Here is a 19,587-nt window from a genome sequence, read left to right as displayed (position 1 = left end):
AGTACTGTGAACAGTTCTGGTCTCCATATTATAAAAAGGATAAAGAGGTACTAGAGAAGGTGCACAAAAGATTTACGAGACTGATACCAGAACTAAGATGTTGTACCTATCAGGAAAGACTGAACAGGCTGGGGCTCTTTTCTCCAGAAAAGAGAAGGCTGAGAGGTGACCTGATAGAGGTCTTCAAGATTATTTAAGGTTGTGATAGGGTAGACATAGAGAGACCAAAACTAAGGGCCATAAATATAAAATATTCACTAATAAATTCAATAGAGAATTCAGGAAAAACGTATTTATCCAGAGAATGGTTAGAACATGGAACTCGCTACCACAGGGGATAGTTGAGACGAATAGCATAGATGCATTTAAGGGCAATCTAGATAAACACACAAGGAGAAAGGAATAGAGGAAGATGCTGAAAGTGTGAGATGAAGTAGGGTGGGAGGAGGCTCATATGGAGCATAAACACTGGCATAGACCAGTTAGGCCGACTGGACTATTTCTGTGCTATAAATACTTTGTAATATTTGTAATACATTATCAATTCCTTTAATCATCTTAAACACCTCAATAAGATCATCCCTTAACCTTCTAAACGCAAGAGAATACAAGCCTAGTTTATGAAACATATTCTCATAATGTTACCATTTTAGCCCTGGCATCATTCTGGTGAATCTGTGGTGCAGCGATCCTGCTGCATTGTACATTACACTGGTCTGTCAGGTCAGGTTCAAGTTTTAATTACTCATTTTAAATGACACTCGCTTTTAAGATTACCTTTCCATAGTGATTACCGAATATCAATTTCAAAATTGGACAATTGAGACTTAAAGAGAATTAAGAAATTACCTTCATCCATACTTTTGTTATCTCTAGACTTGACTATTCCAATTCACCTCTGGCTGGCCTCCCATCTTCCACCCTACATAAACTTCAGCTCATCCAAAACTCGGCTGCCCGGATCCTAACTCGCACCAAGTCCCATTCACCCATCACAGGACAGTAAAGGATCCTGGCTGGTCCAGGTCCTGATCTGGCTGGCCATAATGGGGGATTTCTCATTCTCAAATGCCTCCATGACCATGAGCAAGTCCGCTGGCTGTGCCATTTCCACCCCGGTGGTGGGCAATTGTAGCCGACTGAGAGCATCTGCGCAGTTCTCTGTGCCCGGTCTGTGGCGGATTACATAGTTGTATGCCGACAGCGTGAACGCCCATCTTTGGATGCGGGCAGAGGCATTGGTATTAATCCCTTTGCTCTCCGGGAATAGCGATATGAGCGGCTTGTGGTCAGTTTCAAGCTCGAACTTGAGGCCAAATAAGTACTGGTGCATTTTTTTTACCCCGTAAACGCATGCCAGAGCCTCTTTTTCAACCATACTGTAGGCCCTTTCGGCCTTGGACAAACTCCTGGATGCATACGCAACTGGTTGCAAAATTTCCAATTCATTAGCCTATTGTAACACACACCCAACCCCGTATGACGACGCATCGCAAGCTAACACCAATCGTTTACATGGGTTATACAGGACAAGCAGTTTGTTGGAACACAATAAGTTTTGGCTTTCTTAAAGGCAGCCTCTTGTGAATTCTCCCATACCCAGTCGTCACCCTTGTGCAGTAATGCATGTAGGGGTTCTAGCAGGGTGCTTAACCCAGGTAGGAAATTACCGAAATAGTTAAGGAATCCCAGGAATGACCACAGCTCCATCACGTTCTGTGGTCGCGGCATGTTCTTGATCGCCTCTGTCTTGGCGTCGGTGGGTCTGATGTCGTCTGCTGCGATTTTCCTTCCTAAGAATTCGACGTCCTGTGCCAGGAAAACACACATTGAGCGTTTCAACCTGACCCCCACACGATCCAACCGACTAAGAACCTCCTCCAGATTCTTCAAGTGCTCCAACGTTTCCCGACCTGTAACCAATATGTCGTCCTGGAAGACCACTGTGCAAGGAACCAACTTTCGCAGGCTCTCCATGTTCCGCTGGAAGATTGCCGCGGCCAACTGAATCCCGAACGGGCACCGGTTGTAGATAAACAGACATTTGTGCGTGTTGATGCAGGTGAGGCCTTTCAAAGACTCCTCCAGCTCCTGCGTCATGTAGACCTGTTGTGTCCTTACACACTACAGCAAATCAACACGAGGCACGTACTGGAGACAGGGTCACTCTGTGACCTGTACCTTTATTCCCAGGACCAAGAAGTGATGACCCTGCGTGGGATCTCCCTTTATATACCTGGATGACCAGGTGAGGAGTGTCTTCCACAAGTTTACCCCCTGTGGTCAAGGTGTGTATTTCTCAGGTGTATACAGTGTACAGTGTTGTTACATAAGGGTTACAGTTATGCGAACGTTACAAACATGACATCACCTCCCCCCAACGTCTTTGGGTCAAAGATTAAGTCTTTAGGCGGTCGACGCTCTCTCGTGGAGCGCCGCAGTTGGGGCTCTGGTTGTTGAGCCTTGGCATGCGTCTTTGTCACCTGTGGTGATTCCGGCTCGTCCGGGCTGACCGCAGGGACTGCGGCTGCTGACGGTTCTTGTTGCTCGTTCACTGGCAGTGGTGTGGGCAGCATCTCATGATTTTCCTCAGGTTCCTCAGTGTCCATGCTGAACCTTTTTTTTACTTGGTCCAGATGCTAGCGGCATATCTGCCCATTGTTGAGTCTGACCACTATGACCCTATTCCCCTCTTTACCAATTACAGTACCCTCGAGCCACTTGGGCCCCACAGTGTGATTAAGAACAAATACAAGGTCATCAATTTCTATCCATCTCCCCTTTGAGTTACGGTCGTGGCACTCATTTTGGGACTGGCGCTTGCCCTCAACAAAGTCTGACAAGACTGGATGAATGAGGGACAGCCGAGTTTTTAGCGTACGTTTCATGAGTAGTTCCGCTGGCGTGACCCACGTGAGCAAGTGCGGTCGGGACCTGTAGGCCAGCAGGAGGCGCGATAGACGGTATTGAAGGGAGGGTCCTTGAATCCGGAGCATGCCTTGCTTTATGATTTGGATCGCACATTCCGCCTGGCCATTGGAAGCCGACTTGAACGGCGCTGTCCTGACATGTTTGATGCCATTACCCGACATGAACTCCCAGAATTCATAGCTAGTGAAACACGGGCCGTTGTTGCTAACTAGGATATCCGGCAAGCCGTGGGTCGCAAAGACCGTACGCAGACTGTCCACTGTGGTGGATGTCGTGCACGAATTCAATATGATGCACTTGATCCATTTCGAGTACGCATCAACAACAATAAGGAAAATTTTTCCCATGAACGGGCCCGCGTAGTCTTCGTGAATACTTGACCATGGCTTGGTGGGCCAGTGCCACGGGCTGAGTGGGGGCATTGCCCAGCTGGGCACACGTCGTGCACCTGCGAACACAGTGTTCCAGGTCTGCATCAATTCCCGGCCATCATACATGTGACCAGGCAATAGCCTTCATAAGCACGATGCCTGGGTGCTCGCTGTGGAGTTCCCTGATGAATGCTTCCCTACCCCTCTGGAGCATGACTACCCGGCTGCCCCATAGTAGGTAGTCGGCTTGGATGGAGAGCTCATCCATCCGTCTGTGAAACGGTCTGACCTCTTCAGGGCATGCTCCATGTGCGGGCGCCCAATCCCCAGTCAGGACACATTTCTTAATCAGAGATAGGAGGGGATCTCTGTTTGTCCAGGTTTTGATCTGGTGGGCTGTGATGGGGGAGCCTGCGTTGTCAAAGGCTTCAATGGCCATGACCATGTCCGCGCTTTGCTCCGCTGCCCCTCAGTGGTGGCCAGTGGAAGCCTGTTGAACGCGTCAGCGCAATTTTCGGTGCCTGGCCGGTGCCGTATGGTATAGTCATATGCAGCCAGCATGAGAGCCCATCGCTGTTTGCGAACTGACGCATTGGCATTGACAGCTTGGCTGTCAGACAACAGGGATGTTAACGGCTTGTGGTCCGTTTCTAACTCGAACCTTCTGCCAAAAAGGTACTGGTGTATCTTTTTCACCCCGTAGACTCATGTGAGTGTTTCCTTTTCAACCATCCCATACCCCCTTTCTGCTTGGGAGAGCGACCTGGAGGCATAAGCCACAGGTTGGAGTTGGCCCTCATCATTACTCTGCTGCAACACGTACCCAACCCCATAGAATGATGCATCGCATGTCAAAACTAATTTCTTATGGGGGTTGTACAGGGTCAATAACTTATTAGAACAAAGCAGGTTCCGCACCCGATTGAAAGCCCGTTCCTGACAGTCCCCCCAAAACCAATCGCAACTCTTACGCAGGAGCACGTGTAGCGGTTCCAGCAATGTACTTAAGTTCGGTAGAAAGTTCCCGAAATAGTTCAATAGTCCCAGAAATGAACGCAACTCTGATGTGTTGCCGGGCCTGGGCGCACGACGGATCGCCTCCGTTTTGGATTCCTTAGGCCGGATCCTGTCTGCGGTAACCCTCCTGCCCAAAAACTCGACCTCTGGGGCCAAAAACGCACACTTGGACTTCTTTAGTCGCAGGTCTACCCGGTCCAGTCGGCGTAACACGTCCTCCAGGTTGTGGAGGTGTTTCTCGGTGTCTCGACCCGTGATAAGGATGTCGTCCTGAAATACGATTGTTCCGGGGATGGATTTAAGCAGGCTTTCCATGTTCCTCTGAAAGATAGCAGTTGCTGAACGAATGCCAAACGGACACCTGTTGTAGACAAACAGCCCCTTGTGCGTGGTGATGGTGGTCAGTAGCTTGGATTCTTCAGCCAGTTCCTGGGTCATGTAGGCCGAAGTGAGGTCCAACTTGGTGAACAGCTTGCCGCCTGCCAGCAGGGCAAAAAGATCCTCCACTCTCAGAAGCAGATATTGGTCCTGAAGGGACACTCAGTTGATGATGGCCTTGTAGTCGCCACAGATCCATGCATCCATAGACCGAACCATCCGTTTTTAGAACGGGGACGATGGGGCTTGCCCAGTCGCTGAATTCAACGGGTGAAATTATGCCCTCTCTTAGCAACCTGTCCAACTCACTCTCAATTTTCTCCCGCATCATATACGGCACAGCTCTGGCTTTGTGGTGCACTGGTGTGGTGTCCGGGGTGATGCGTATCCTTACTTTGGTGCCTTTGAAAGTCTCTACGCCAGGTTGAAATAATGACTCGAACTTTTGTAGGAACTGTGAGCATGAACTTCGCTCCACAGATGAAATGGCGTGCACATCCCCCCATTTCCAGTTCATCTCGGCTAGCCAGCTCCTCCCCAAAAGCGCGGGACCATTTCCCAGGACAATCCAGAGTGGCAGCCAGTTCTGAGATCTATTATGTGTGACCACCAACATTGCACTGCCTAGCATTAGCGTGATCTCTTTGGTGTACGTCCGTAGTTGTGTGTCAATGCGTTCTAGTTTGGGTCTGCTAGCTCTGAGTGGCCGCAGTTTCTCGAATTGTTGGACACTCATAAGTGTCCAGCTCCATGCGTACCGGATGCCGTTTAACAGTACTCTCATCATCATAGGTGGGGTTTTTGTGGATGAGCTGTGGATTTTTGCCACCTGGACCCGCTGAACTTCAGCGTCCATTGCTGTGTCCCAGGCATACCCCTGCCTTGCAGACCCCTCTTGTGGTTCATCCACTTCGTAAACCAGCCTCGCTGCGGGCTTCCTGCACATCCTGGCTAAATGTCCACTCAAGTTACAATTTCTGCAGATGAATTGTTGAAACCGGCAGGTCTTCGCTGCATGTTTGCCCCCGCACCTCCAGCATGAGCTGAGATTGTTGTGAACAAAAGAGCTGTTACCAGGCATTCCTCTCTAATTGTCTCTTTGATTACTCTTGAGCACTCTGTTTGTGGGTCTCAATAGTCCCATCCCGGGACGTAATGTCCCTTGTGATGGTGCAAATGTCCGTTCAACCTGCCATTGTCTCTGTTGAGGACCCACCCTATAGTCTGTTACTGCCTGGTTGGTGTTGAATTGCCCTTGCCTGCCTGCAGGGTTCTGAGTCGCGTTTACCATGTTAACTCCCTGCTCCATTGCCACGTTGGGAGCAGAGTTGCGTGCATATATGATCTTGGTTTCCTCCTCCCCCGCTATGAAGGTTTGAGCCATCAACGCCACTGCTTCCAAGGTCAAGTCCTTGGTCTCAATTAGCTTCCTAAAAATCCCGGCATGACCAATGCTCTCAATGAAGAAATCCCGCAATATTTCCCCCCTGCAGGCATCTGTGAACTTACAGAGGCTGGCCAAGCGTCGAAGGTCCGCAACGAAGTCCGGTACGCTCTGCCCTTCCCGACGTTGGTGCGTATAGAATCGGTGTCGGGCCATGTGTATACTACTCGCCGGTTTGAGGTGCTCACCCATCAGTTTGCTGAGCTCCTCGAAGGTCTTGTCCCCCGGCTTCTCGGGTGCGAGCAGGCCTTTCATCAGCGTGTACGTCTTAGGCCCACAGCTGGTCAGTAGTTGCGCCCTTCGCTTGGCAGCTGCTGCCGCTCCCAGCCAGTCCTTCGTGACAAAGCTCTGCTGGAGCCTCTCAACGAAATCATCCCAGTCCTCATCAACACAGTACAATTCCTCCGTGCTACTGGTGGCCATTCTCTTGAGTCGTTGATTCCCGTTTCTCGTCACCAAATGTTGTGTCCTTACACACTACAGCAAATCAACACGAGTGACCTGTGCCTTTATTCACAGGACCAAGAAGTGATGACCCTGCGTGGGACCTCCCTTTATATACCTGGATGACCAGGTGAGGAGTGTCTCCCACAAGTTCACCCCCTGTGGTCAAGGTGTGCATTTCTCAGGTGTATACAGTGTACAGTTTTGTTACATAAGGGTTACAGTTATGTGGAGGTTACAAATATGACAAGGCCGAGGTCAGGTCCAGCTTGGTGAACATCTTCCCTCCAGCCAGGGTCGCGAATACGTTGTCTGCCTTGGGTAGCGGGTACTGGTCCTGCAGCGAAAAACAGTTAATCGTTACTTTATAGTCCTCACAATTTCTAAATGTACAGCCCTTCTTGAGTACTGGAACAATCAGATTGGCCCAGTCGGTCGTTGAATTCCACTGGCACAATGATGCCTTCACATTGCAGCCTGTCCAGCTCAATTTCCACTTTTTCACGTATCATACGGTACCGCCCGTGCCTTGTGGTGGATGGGTCACGTACCGGGAACCAAATGGATCTGCACTTTCGCCCCTGAAAAGCTTCCAATGCCTGGCTCGAATAATGAAGGGAACTTGCTTAGAACCTGGATACATGCAGTGTCGTCGATGGACGAAAGCGCTCGGATGTCGTCCCAGTTCCAGCGGATTTTCCCCAGCCAGCTTCTGCCAAACAACGTGGGGCCATCCCCTGGCACAATCCATAGTGGGAGTTCATGTACTGCTCCATCATAGGAGACTTTGACTTCAGCACTGCCAATTACAGGGATTAGTTCCTTGGTGTAAGTCCTTAGTTTGGTGTGAATGGGGCTGAGCTTGGGCCTGTGTGCCTTCTTCCCCCACAGCCTGTCGAAGGCCGTTTTACTCATTATGGACTGACTTGCCCTCGTGTCCAGCTCCATAGATATTGGAATGCCGTTCAGTTCAACTTTCAACATTATTGGTGGGCATTTCGTCGTGAACATGTGTACCCCGTACACTTCTGCCTCCTCAGTACGAGTTTCCAATTCCGTCTGATCCACTGTGGATCGATCTTCCTCTGCAACATGGTGGCTTGCAGGGTTTGCAGCTCGCCTGCACATTCGTTGGAGGTGTCCCATTGTTCTGCAGCCATTGCACGCATAGTGCTTAAAGCGGCATTGATGGGGCAGATGATCACCCCCGCAGCGCCAACAGGGTGTTAATTGCCTCACATTAACAGATGATGGCGGACTCTAGGTCAATTGAAGTTGGGCCACAGCAGCCGGCGTGTAGATTCTGCCATGTACATTTCTGCTCAAAACCGACGTTACTTTATACACAGTACTGGCCGAAACGTCTTTATTCTGCGAAGTTTGCTTGGTGTTGTCGCTGGTGGACATAAATGCCTGAGCTATCATTATGGCTTTACCCAGATTCGGAGTTTCTACAGTCAACAGTTTGCGAAGGATTGTCTCATGTCCGATGCCCAGTACAAAAAAGTCTCTGAGCATTTGTTCTCGGAATCCCTCAAACTCACGTCCTGCAAGGTGCCTTAGTTCAGCGACGTAGCTCGCCACTTCCTGGCCCTCCGATCGTTGACACATGTAGAACCGATATCTTGCCATCAAAACGCTTTCCTTAGGATTTAGGTGCTCCCGGACCAGCGTACACAGTTCTTCGTAGGATTTCTCTGTTGGTTTTGCCGGAGCCAGGAGATTCTTCATGAGGCCATAGGTTGTTGCCCTACAGACAGTTAGGAGGATCGCCCTTCGTTTGGTCGTGTTCTCGTCCCCTTCCAGCTCATTGGCCACGAAGTATTGGTCGAGTTTCTCCACGAAGGCCTGCCAATCATCCCCCTCTGAGAACTTCTCCGTGATGCTGACTGTTCTTTGCATTTTCGCACGGTTGTTTGTTACCTCGTCGCCAATTGTTACACTCATAATAAATGGTCAGACTGAGTACTGTGTGTAATGAGCAAGTGTGGCCTTAGCTCCTTTATTAAGGTTCCAGAGTGCAGGTACCTCATGGGTAGCCTGCTTATATATTGTGCTCCCAAGGGATGCTGGGATCCCTTGGGACTCCAACAGGTGGACAGGTGTGATGCGGGTTACATGGGGTTAAATACATATCAGGAGTGGTACTTGAACCCACAACCTTCTGACTCAGAAGTGAGTGTGCTACCCACTGAGCCACAGCTGACATTGTTTGGCTTTTTGGGATAGATATTTTCATAAACTGAGGATCAGCAATTTTAATAAAGCGTTTTATGAGAGTAAGTATAAAGCAATGGAAATTTAAATTTGTTGAAGTCCTTATTTAGCTATGATATTTTGAAGACCGTTTTCCCATCGCTTAAAATTTCTGTTTTATTATTTCACTGATAAATATGCTTTTTTTCTAGTTTCTAAGACGCATAAAATGAAGCGATAAATCACAGGCAGAGGTTTAATTACACTTTTTTTTAAAAGAGGAAGAAGATAAGTCTAGAGGGAGAACACTCTTTAAATGAAAATAATAGATTTATTTATAATTTCAATAGCGCCGTTCACGACTTCAGAACGTCCCAAAAGCGTTTTACAGCCAATGAAGTACTTTTGGAGTGTAGTCCCTGTTGTAATGTAGTAAACACGGTAGCCAATTTGCACACAGCAAGCTGCCACAAACAGCAATGTGATAATAACCAGATAATCTGTTTTAGTGATGTTGACCGAGGGATAAATATTGACCAGGACACCGGGAAGAACTCCTCTGCTCTTCTTCAAAATAGTGCCATGGGATCTTTTACGTCCACCTGAGAGGGCAGCTTGGTTTAACAGCTCATCCAAAAGACGGCACCTCCAACAATGCAGCCCTCCCTCAGTACTGCACTGTCAGCCGAGATTTATGGGCTCAAGTCTCTGGAGTGGGACTTGAACATACAATCTTCTCTTACATTATCTTTATTGAAATAGAGGTCAATTTGCTAGCAAACAGAGATTTGGATCTCTTCCCGTCCACTGTCACCACAGTGACATCAGTGATGGGGAAAGGCTGCCTTGAGTCTTAGAGTGGCTCCATTTGTTTTAATGGGGCCTGTAATTCAGAACAGAACCAGGAGACTAATCTGGAGTTCCCTGGTCCCAGAACAACACACTGCCTGCTGGGCACTGCTACATACAGAACAGAAAGTAATTCTCCACACTTTCCTTTCCCTTTAACTAATCGGTTACCCATCTTCAGCCTAATTGCCCTTAGCACAAGCTTAAGCAGCAATGGTGGCATGAGATATGACTCCAAAATACGCAAACTGGTGGGCAATGATCCACAAATCTCTCCTATTGTTATTTTGTTGACATTTCAAATAGCAGAGGCACAATCTTTCTTTATTTACAAAAACAAAAAGCAGATGTTACCAGGGAAGTGGGACTTCAGTTATGAAGAGAGGTTGGAAAAGGGCTCCTTGGAACAAAGGTTAAAAGGTGACCTAGTAGATGATGAGAGGTTTTGATAGAATAAATAGGAAAAAAATATTCCTGCTGGTGAGTGGGCCAATAACCAGAGGTAATAGATTTAAAATCATTGACAAAAGATCTAGAGGGGACATCAGGAGATTTTATTTCACTCACAGAGTTGTCGGGATCTGGAACGCTCTACCTGAAAAGATGGTGGAAGCTGATTCCATAAATAATTTTAAAAGGGAGTTGGACAGGTACTTGAGGATGAAGAATTTACAGGGTTACGGACGAAAAGCGGGTATGTGGAACTGAGCACAACTGCTCTTTCAAAGAGCCAGCACAGACACAATGGGCTGAATGGCCTCCTTCTATGCGGAAAGTTTCCATAATTCAAAAATTAAAGTTAATTCTCTAAGGAGCTTGTCCGCATAGCATGGTAACATTTTTTTTTGCAGAGTCAGTCTTGAGTTTTGGGCACAGAAAGGGAAGGTAGATGAGGAAAGACAGACAGCACAGAAAAGACCACCATGATTTTCAGAAGGGGCAGAAATAAAAACATTAAAAAAATAATAATAATTATGAATAGAACTATAACTTCTGCAATTTGAAAATATTTGGACAAATGTAAAGTACGGCCAGTGATTAGTGGGTCAGAAAAATCTGTAATAGCTGTATCACTAAACAAGCCTGGAACTTTGTGAGAATGCTGAAATATATTAAAATGGATGTTATCTATGCTTCATTTTCATAGTGCTGTTGGCAAATGAATTCATTTACATGTCCAATTCGAACTGTGACAATGACATCTGATAAATATGTAAAAGGTTACTTTACAGCCCAAGAAACAATGACATTTGCTTACGGCGCATATGGGGTTTTTAACTACAGAAATTAATTAGTATTACAGAGCCTAGAAGAGTTTGCACATGTCTGTCAATTAGAGGCAGGGGCCTTTTTGCGAGAGATGCTTAAAATGGGGGAGGGGTGGTGAGCAGGCGGGTGAAAAACTTTAATGATATATATGAGTAAGGAATAGGAGGCAGTTCAACATGATGGAAATAATCCCTACCTGTGTGGGACCTCAAGTGTGTCCTGAGGTGGCTGGGCTGGCTGAAGTACTTTCCACACTCGCCGCAGATGCACTCTCCATGCTGTGTTTGAGCAGCAAGTATCCCTGCGGTCACTGAGGAAAAGTTGAGAGAAAACATTATTCCAAGAGAATACATCATTAGTATGTGTCGTTATGTGAGGCTACCCTCCAGGCCCCTTTGGATGACAACTGTCAGGCTTCATCACTACAACCTCTGTCAGGGTGAGCACTGAGAGATTGCATGAATTACGTTGAATTAAAAGACGTGCCCTGTGATGTGCCCACTCCAGGCATGTCAGGTGCGTGTAGTTCGGACCAGATGGATCCACTCTTCAGCCCATCACCCGGTCTTGTCCAGTAGGCACGTTAGGCAGATCAAACTGGCAGAGATAAGTCGTACGGATAACAGGAAGTGAGCATCACTCTCCCTTTTGGCCACAAATACCTTGGGAGATGAATGCAAAGTGAGGAGAGACATCACAGGCTGATCAAATCTCAGCCCCCCCCCACCCCCATCCCCCAGGCCTTCTACCTGTCCCGTCATTGCCTCTCCGACCTCGAACCTTCAAGGCACAGACTTATCACACTAGACAGCTCAAGAAGGAAAGAAACAAGAGCAAAACTGATTCATTCAAAATGGCACTGCTGATGGGCAGGTTTATATCTTGCAATATATATTTTCATAATGTTTCTGCTTGCTAATAAAACAATAATAAAGGTCAAAGAATAATTGGAATGAATCATTTTCATCTTCACATTTTCACGTGTTTATTCAGCATTTCTGTCAGCAATTTTTTGCTGAGCAACAGAAACTACTCAGCATAACCTGGTAAGTTTAATAAAATAACAACAACAACTTGCATTTATGTAGTGCCTTTAACCTAGTAAAACGTCCCAAGGCGCTTCACAGGAGCGTTATCAAACAAAATTGGACACCAAGCCACATAAGGAAATATTAGGACAGGTTACCAAAAGCTTGCTCAAAGAGGTAGCTTTTAAAGAGTGTCTTAAAGGAGGAGAGAGATAGCGAGGTTTAGGGAGGGAATTCCAGAGCTTGGAGCCTAGGCAGCTGAAGGCATGGCTACCAATGGCGCTGGGATGAAAACAAGGAAAAAATTTGTTTATAGAACATATCTAACTTATACATCTGAAACTAACCATACAGGATTATAGAATTAAAAAGTATCCTAACTCTGTTCAACACAACAGATTTTGATTCCAAATAATCCCGGTCTCAATCTACTCAATAGGTTTTGAGGCATTTGAACAACAATGTTTAGGAGAAACCCTTGGAACTTGCTCATGTTGGTTTAATGCATCATCTGAAGCTGTTATTGCAAACTCTCCTAATAAAGCAGCAATTTGTGAACTGCACAGTTGCATTTGGGGATTGTACCATCCAACTCGCAGCATTGCAAATATTGCTCTCCCTGACTGGAAGCTCCTGTCGGCATTCTCACTTTATTCTAGAATGGATAAGAGTTTAAATTCCTTTTAATCAAAGACAGCAAGGCAGGAAAGGTAGTGATAGCAATAGATTGTTAGTGTGATTCAGAACATGCTCAACAAAACCAGGGGGACTTAACTACGGGCAAAGAAGCAGGGGAGTGGGACGGATTGGATAGCTCTTTCAAAGAGATGGCACCGGCAGGATGGGCCGAACGCCCTCCTGTGCTGTCTGATTCTATGTTCATGTGGAGGGAGAGAGCATTATATGTTCCATTCTCCGTCATTACTGCCTCAGTGATACTGGATGTTACTTACACCAGCATTCAACAGGTGTACAGTGTTGCTGGGCGATACAAAACATGGAGGAGACTTCCGATGCCTGCAGCAGGCACTATAATGGACTCAGAAAGCAATGCAGTGCATCCAGTCCATGGCGATCTTTTTAATATCACACAGCACTTCTTGTTGGTACCTACTTTTGAACTTGCTGGAAGATGTACAAGATTATGCCTTTCTCCAACTGACTGCAGCCTGACTGGCCATTTGCGCTTCAAAAACATGTAATTCATTACGCAAACTCCTTTAGAGATGTTTCGGTGTGAAATGTACTATGTAAGTTCATGCAAGATGAAAAGTACTGGCATAAAATGTAATTGGTGTGTGCAATTACACATATGTTTGGGGGTAAATTATAATTAGAAATTGTGATGTCAATGGGCCAAACCTTGCTGGAAAAATGCGCAAGTACAGGGGATTAAGAGATACTCTGTGAGTTACAAATCGCCAGGTTTTGTTGACCAATTTACATCGCCTGACCATTTGCTTCGCACACTGGTATCTCGCCCTTAGCCTCCGCATTATTTTTAAGAACTTGCTAGATTTGCACATTGATTGTCCATTAAACCCGCCGCAACACATCAACAGCTTGTATTTATATAGCCCCTTTAACATAGTAAAACATCCCAAGGTGCTTCACAGGAGTGTTATAAAACAACATTTTTCAGGTGACCAAAAGCTTGGTCAAAGAGGTAGGTTTTAAGGAGCGTCTTAAAGGAGGAAAGAGAGTTAGTGAGCTGGAGAGGTTTAGGCAGGAATTCCAGAGTTTAGCGCCTCGGCAACAGAAGGCATGGCCACCAATGGTTGAGCGTTTATAATCAGGGATGCTCAAGAGGACAGAATTGGAGGAGCACAGATATCTCGGGGGTTGTGGGGCTGTAGGAGATTACAGAGATAGGGAGGGGCAAGGCCAGGGAGGGATTTAAAAACGAAGATGAGAATTTTGAAATCGAGGCATTGCTTAACTGGGAGCCAATGTAGGTCAGCGAGCACAGGAGTGATGGTTGAACGGGACTTGGTGCGAGTTAGGACATGGGCAGCCGAGTTTTGGATGAACTCAAGTTTACATAGGGTAGAACATGGATTGGAATAGTCAAGTCTAGAGGTAATAAAGGCATGGACGAGGACTTCAGCAGCAGCTGAGCTGAGGCGGGGTGGAGTCGAGCAATGTTATGGAGGTGGAAATAGGAGATCTAAGTGATGGCGTGGATATGTGGTCAAAAGCTCATTTCAAGTTTAAATATGACATCAAGGTTGCGAACAGTCTGGTTCAGCCTTCAATAGATGGTAGGGAGAGGGATGGAGTCAGTGGCTAGGGAACAGAGTTTGTGGTGGGGACCAAAGATAATGGCTTCGGTTTTCCCAATATTTAATTGGAGGAAATTTCTGCCCATCCAGTACTAGATGTCAGATAACTTAGGGACTTGGAGGGGTCGAGAGAAATGGTAATGAGGTAGAGCTGGGTGTCGTCAGTGTACATGTGAAAACTGTCGTTGTGTTTGCGGATGATGTCACCCAGGGGCAGCATGTGGATGAGAAATAGGAGGGGCCCAAGGATAGATCCTTGGGGATTGCCAGAGGTAACAATGCGGGAGCAGGAGGAGAAGTCTTTGCAGGTGATTCTCTAGCTCCGATTAGATAGCTAAGAATGAAACCAGGTGAGTGCAGTGCCAGCCAGCTGGACGACGGTGGAGAGGCGTTGGAGAAGGATGATGTTGTCAACCGTGTCAAAGGCTGCAGACAAGTCGAGAAGAATGAAGAGCGATAGTTTAACTTTTTCACATTTACAAAGAATGTCTTTTGTGACTTTTATGCCGTTTTGGTACTGTGGCAGAAGCGGAAACCTGATTGGAAGGATTTAAACATGGTGATGTGGGAAAGATGGGCACAGATTTGGGAGGCAACAATACAGTTAATGACTTTGGAAAGGAAAGGGAGGTTGGAGATGGGGCGGTAGTTTGCAAGGATGAGGGTCAAGGGTTGGTTTTTTAAGGAGAGGGGTGATGACAGCAGATTTGAGGAAGAGGGGGACAGTGCCTGAGGAGAGAGAACTGTTAACAATATCAGCTAACCTGGGAGCCAGAACATGAAGTTGGGTGGTCAGGAGTTTGGTGGGAATTGGGTCGAGGGATCAGGAAGTGGGTTTCGTGGACAAGATGAGCTCGTAGAGGTCATGAGGGGAGATTGGGGAGAAAGATGCAAGGCCAGGGCTAGGGTAAGGGGGGATCCTTAAGAGGAAGTTTGGCCTGGCGGGTTAAGGGAAAGAAGGGAAGAGGCAGAGGCGGTTGAACAGATGGTCTCAATCTTAGAGACAAAAAAGTCCATGAGTTCCTCACACTTGTTGTTGGAGGTGAGGGTGGAGGAGACAGGGAAGGGGTTTTAAGAAGATGGCTACCAGTAGAGAATAGAAGTTGGGGTTTATCTGTGCATTCCAGAATGATTCTGGAATAATGAGTAGTTTTGGCAGACGTGAGCAGGAGCTGATAATGCAGGGCGGAAACCTGATTGGAGGGATTCAAAGAAGGAGTTCTGGGAAAGATGGCATGGATTTGGGAGGCAACAACACAGTCAAAAACTTTGGAGACGAAAGGAGGTTGGAGATGGGGCGGATGGGGGGGGGGTCAACGGTTGTTTTTTTAAGGAGAGTGGAGATAACAGTAGATTTGAAGGAAAGGAGGATAGTACCTGAAGCTGCCAATAAAGAAGACCTGAAGAAAAGCTGGGGCTCATAGCTAACAGCGTAAGTATCCTTTTAATGATGTGATAATTGTTAATGCAATGTTAAGCATTGCATTAACGCTCTGGTCCAGAAAGGAAACAATTTAAACTGTTCCGTCTCATTCCTGCATGTAGTAACTTGTTGTTAAGAGTTTTTTTTAATGAATTTTAAATTTTTACTTTTTTTAAACTATTTTTTCTGCCACTTTTCTCTCTCTCTCTGAATTGAATCTTTCTTTCCCTTTCTTATTTCTCTTTCTGCACCCGATTTGACTCTAATTCACCCGATTTCCTTCTCCGTCGTTCCTGTGTTTCTTCCTCCATCCTTAAATCTCATTGGTTAAGGAGATAGGCTGTTGGTCCTGTCATTCACTGAGATCCCAGGTGCCCCATTGCCCTCCAACAAATAACAGCACAAACATTTTCTAGCTGAAGGGTGCAGCAAAAAGTCTAACAGGGCATTCATTCGCAGATGCCCCGCTCCAGCAATATCCGGCCCAATGTAAAACGTGGAAGTGAAATTGTAGCAGGTTGTTGTTGTGACTGTGTTGTGACACACAGCTTTACATTGTGTGCAAGGAAGAAAAAAAACTTACATTTATATTGTGCCTTTCATGACATCTTAAAGCACTATAAGCTAACTAAGTGCTTTTGAAGTGTAGCCCTGATATCTTCTTCTATGGTTCGTCAAAATGTTTTATTGATAACGCTCTTGTTAAGCAACGTGGGACGTTTTGCTACATTAAAGGCACTATATAAATGCAAGTTGCTGTTGGAAGTACCATTCATGTCCCACAGCAGCATCTGGTAATGGGTGTCATAGAACAGCCCTTACAGGAACTGTGGAGATGTTTGTGTATTCGGCTGAATGAAAAGATATGGCAGTAGGTGGCAGCAGCGATGATTTAACAGTGAAATCTCTCTCTATATATGAGCACGGTTATGGTAGGCAATTATTATGCTTTCCAGTGGCAGAATGTAGTTAACAACCTGTGACTCCTAATGTTGGGCAGGATTTTCTTTTCTCTGCTTTTCCGTCAGTTTAGCAGTGATACAGGCAGATGAGAAAAATAGTTATGTTATGTAAGATTCCTGCCCATATCTCAGTAGTTTCCAGTATCATTTCTCCCAGATAGAATCATAGAACAATACAGCACAGAAGGAGGCCATTCGGCCCGTCGTGCCCATACCAGCTCTTTTTAAGAGCTATCCCATTAGTCCCACATCCCCTGCCCTTTTCCCATAGCCCTGCAAATGTTTCCCCTTCAAGTATTTATCTAATTTCTTTTGAAAGTTACTGTTGAATCTGCTCCCACCACCCTTTTAGGCAGATCATAACAACTCGCTGCGTAAACATTTTTTCCTCATGTCGTCTCCGGTTCTTTAACCGATTACCCTTAAATCTGTGTCCTCTGGTTACTGACCCTTCTACCACAGGAAACAGTTTTTCCTTATTTACTCTCTTTTTTTAACTCTGATTTTGAACACCTGTATTATATCTCCCCTTAACCTTCTCTGCTCTAAAGAGAACAACCCCAGCTTCTCCAATCTCTCCACATAACTGAATTTGCACCTGCCCGCCATATATGAATGGTTTTGATAGAGTAAATAAGGAGAACCCGGTGGGAGAAGGTTCGGTAACCAGAGGACACAGACTTAAGATAATTGGCAAAAGAATCAAGGGGCGATGAGGAGGATGTTTTTGTTAGTTCGTGAGTTGTTCTGATCTGGAATGCACTGTCTGAAAGGGCGGTGCAAGCAGATTCAACAGTAACTTTTCAAAGGGAATTGGATAAATACTTGAATATTTACAAGGCTATGAGGAAAGACCACGGGTCAGTGAGACTAATAGGTAGCTCTCGTCAAAGGCAATCCCTCGAAATCGAGGAAGACTTGCTTCCACTCCAAAAGTGAGTTCTCAGGTGACTAAACAGTCCAACACGGGAATTACAGTCTCTGTCATAGGTGGGACAGACAGTGGTTGGAGGAAAGGGTGGGTGGACAGTCTGGTTTGCTGCACGCTCTTTCTGCTGTCTGCGCTTGTTTTCTGCATGCTCTCGGCAACAAGACTCAAGCTGCTCAGCGCCCTCCCGGATTCTCTTCCTCCACTTAGGGCAGTCTTTGGCCAGGGACTCCCAGGTGTCGGTGGGGATGTTGCACTTTATCAAGGAGGCTTTGAGGGCGTCCTTGAAACATTTCCTCTGCCCACCTGAGGTTCACTTGCCATGTAGGAGTTTCGATAGCTCTATCAAAGAACTGACACAGGCACGGTGGGCTGAATGGTCTCCAACTGTGCTGTATGATTTGGTATGGTTCAGGTTTCCCAATTATTGGCTTTTCATGTCTGAAGAATACTAACATGATTATTATGTCACTGGCATGTTCATATTGAGAATAGCCTACTTTGGTTTTAATTTCATAGTAAAAACTGCCCTGTGTGTACTTAAAAGTTGCTTCTGAGAAGAAAAAAACTGGGTGCTGGAAATATGAAATAAAAGCAGAAAATCTTGGAACTACACAGCAAGCTAATTGGGCAGTAAAGAGAAAAGATAGACTAATGTTTCAGGTAAATCTGATAGATTTCCAGGAATTTCTGTTCACATTGAAGTGGCTATTTTCTACTGTAAGTAAGTGGCTACTTTCTACTCTGTAAACATAGAGGAGTACAAAGCAAAATCATGCAGAGTGGTTCTCAGTTGACAGCTACCTGCCGAACCTCCTATTAAAATAAATAGGAAATACAGCCACTTGTACTTTGAGGATAGGTCATATTTTGAGTGGAAAATAAAAAGAGCCATTAACCGTTTCCGTTTTCCCTAAAATATTGTGAATTTTAAAATGTTCTGTACTATGTATTCCTTTAATTGGACAGAAGATCAATCGAGAGAAATGTTAAGATCTGGGCACAGTATCAGTTGTTGAAACACCACTGTACTGCAGAGGAACTGGTGCCAGTTCATGCCCACGCTCCCATCTGTGATGGATTGCTAAACTTGGCTGGAGTGCCACAGGTTGGTGCTCAGTGGAGGCAGATGTGTCTCCACTGATGAGGAAGGAAAATTACGAGGCGGGCTATGCACATCTTAGTGGTTGCAGAATGGCACAGGCAGAAGTCTGAGAACAGTTTACCTGTGTGCCCTTTTAACCAAGAACAGTGTGTGGAGAGACTAAGGGGTAGGGCTGAGAATATAAAACAACTTTTTTTTTTAAGTTAATTTTTTGAAGATTTTGCATGAATTAAAAGATTCAATTCTTCAAAAAAAAGTCTTTCACTACTCAAGTAGACATCAAAGCATTGTTGTGGTGTATTGCCAGTATTCTGAACAAAAGCAGGGCTCACAGTGGACATTGTTGTTTGTGCTGTCAAGACAACACTTTGTATATGCTCAAGTTCATCAAATGATAGCAGTACATGGCTGGAATTTGTGGCATTCCTTTAAAAGCGCGTTTTATGTTGTCACTTTATTTGGGAAAAATAAAAGTATTTTGTTGATTACCAGAGGGTTTTCAGAAATCACGTAATCCCATCTCTTGTACATGGTGCAATTCGAGAGTGAGGGAAGAACAGATAAAGTTACATATTACAATTACGTGAGGGTAGATGGGTCAGTAGGTTAGTGGTATTTTAGCACACCACTATAGCTAAATGAGTATTGGGGCACGATTTATAGTGGACTATAAGTTCTTGGGGGTGATGGGAGGTGCAGTGGATTCAAGTTCTAGGATGTGGGTTTAAATTGAGTCCAGACTAATGGCTTTAAAGTTACTATGCAGGTAGCTGTAAGAGATCAAAGTAAGGTGAGTTTGACGAGGCGATATCCAGTTGCCAGTGAAAGATAGTCTGCAGCACAGAGCTTGCAATAATGCAGCAAATTTTGGCACTAAATTGGAATTTTATTCAAAAAGATGCAAGTTGCCTATAGTAGGAAGCACCAGTAGTGGTCTGGTGTAGTAGCAGATACTAAGTT

At 45.8% G+C, this 19,587-nt stretch overlaps 1 protein-coding gene across 12 annotated transcripts in view; it reads right to left on the bottom strand.

Moving 5' to 3' along the window:
- znf516 (zinc finger protein 516) overlaps nt 1-19,587 on the bottom strand; it is a 309,840-nt gene that overhangs the window by 67,331 nt on the left and 222,922 nt on the right. For all 12 annotated transcript variants that reach the window (XR_011594882.1, XM_070888589.1, XM_070888587.1 and 9 more), the window contains one exon: nt 11,096-11,209. Coding sequence is in view for 11 of the 12 variants with exons in the window: in XM_070888589.1 (XP_070744690.1) it covers nt 11,096-11,209 (114 nt within the window). In the remaining variant the exon portion in view is untranslated. The remainder of the gene's footprint in view (nt 1-11,095; nt 11,210-19,587) is intronic.

Source organism: Pristiophorus japonicus, chromosome 1 (assembly GCF_044704955.1).
Source record: "Pristiophorus japonicus isolate sPriJap1 chromosome 1, sPriJap1.hap1, whole genome shotgun sequence".
NCBI classification, from domain to species: domain Eukaryota; kingdom Metazoa; phylum Chordata; class Chondrichthyes; family Pristiophoridae; genus Pristiophorus; species Pristiophorus japonicus.
Note: the sequence above shows the minus strand (reverse complement) of the source record. Positions and strands in the feature narration are given on the sequence as shown.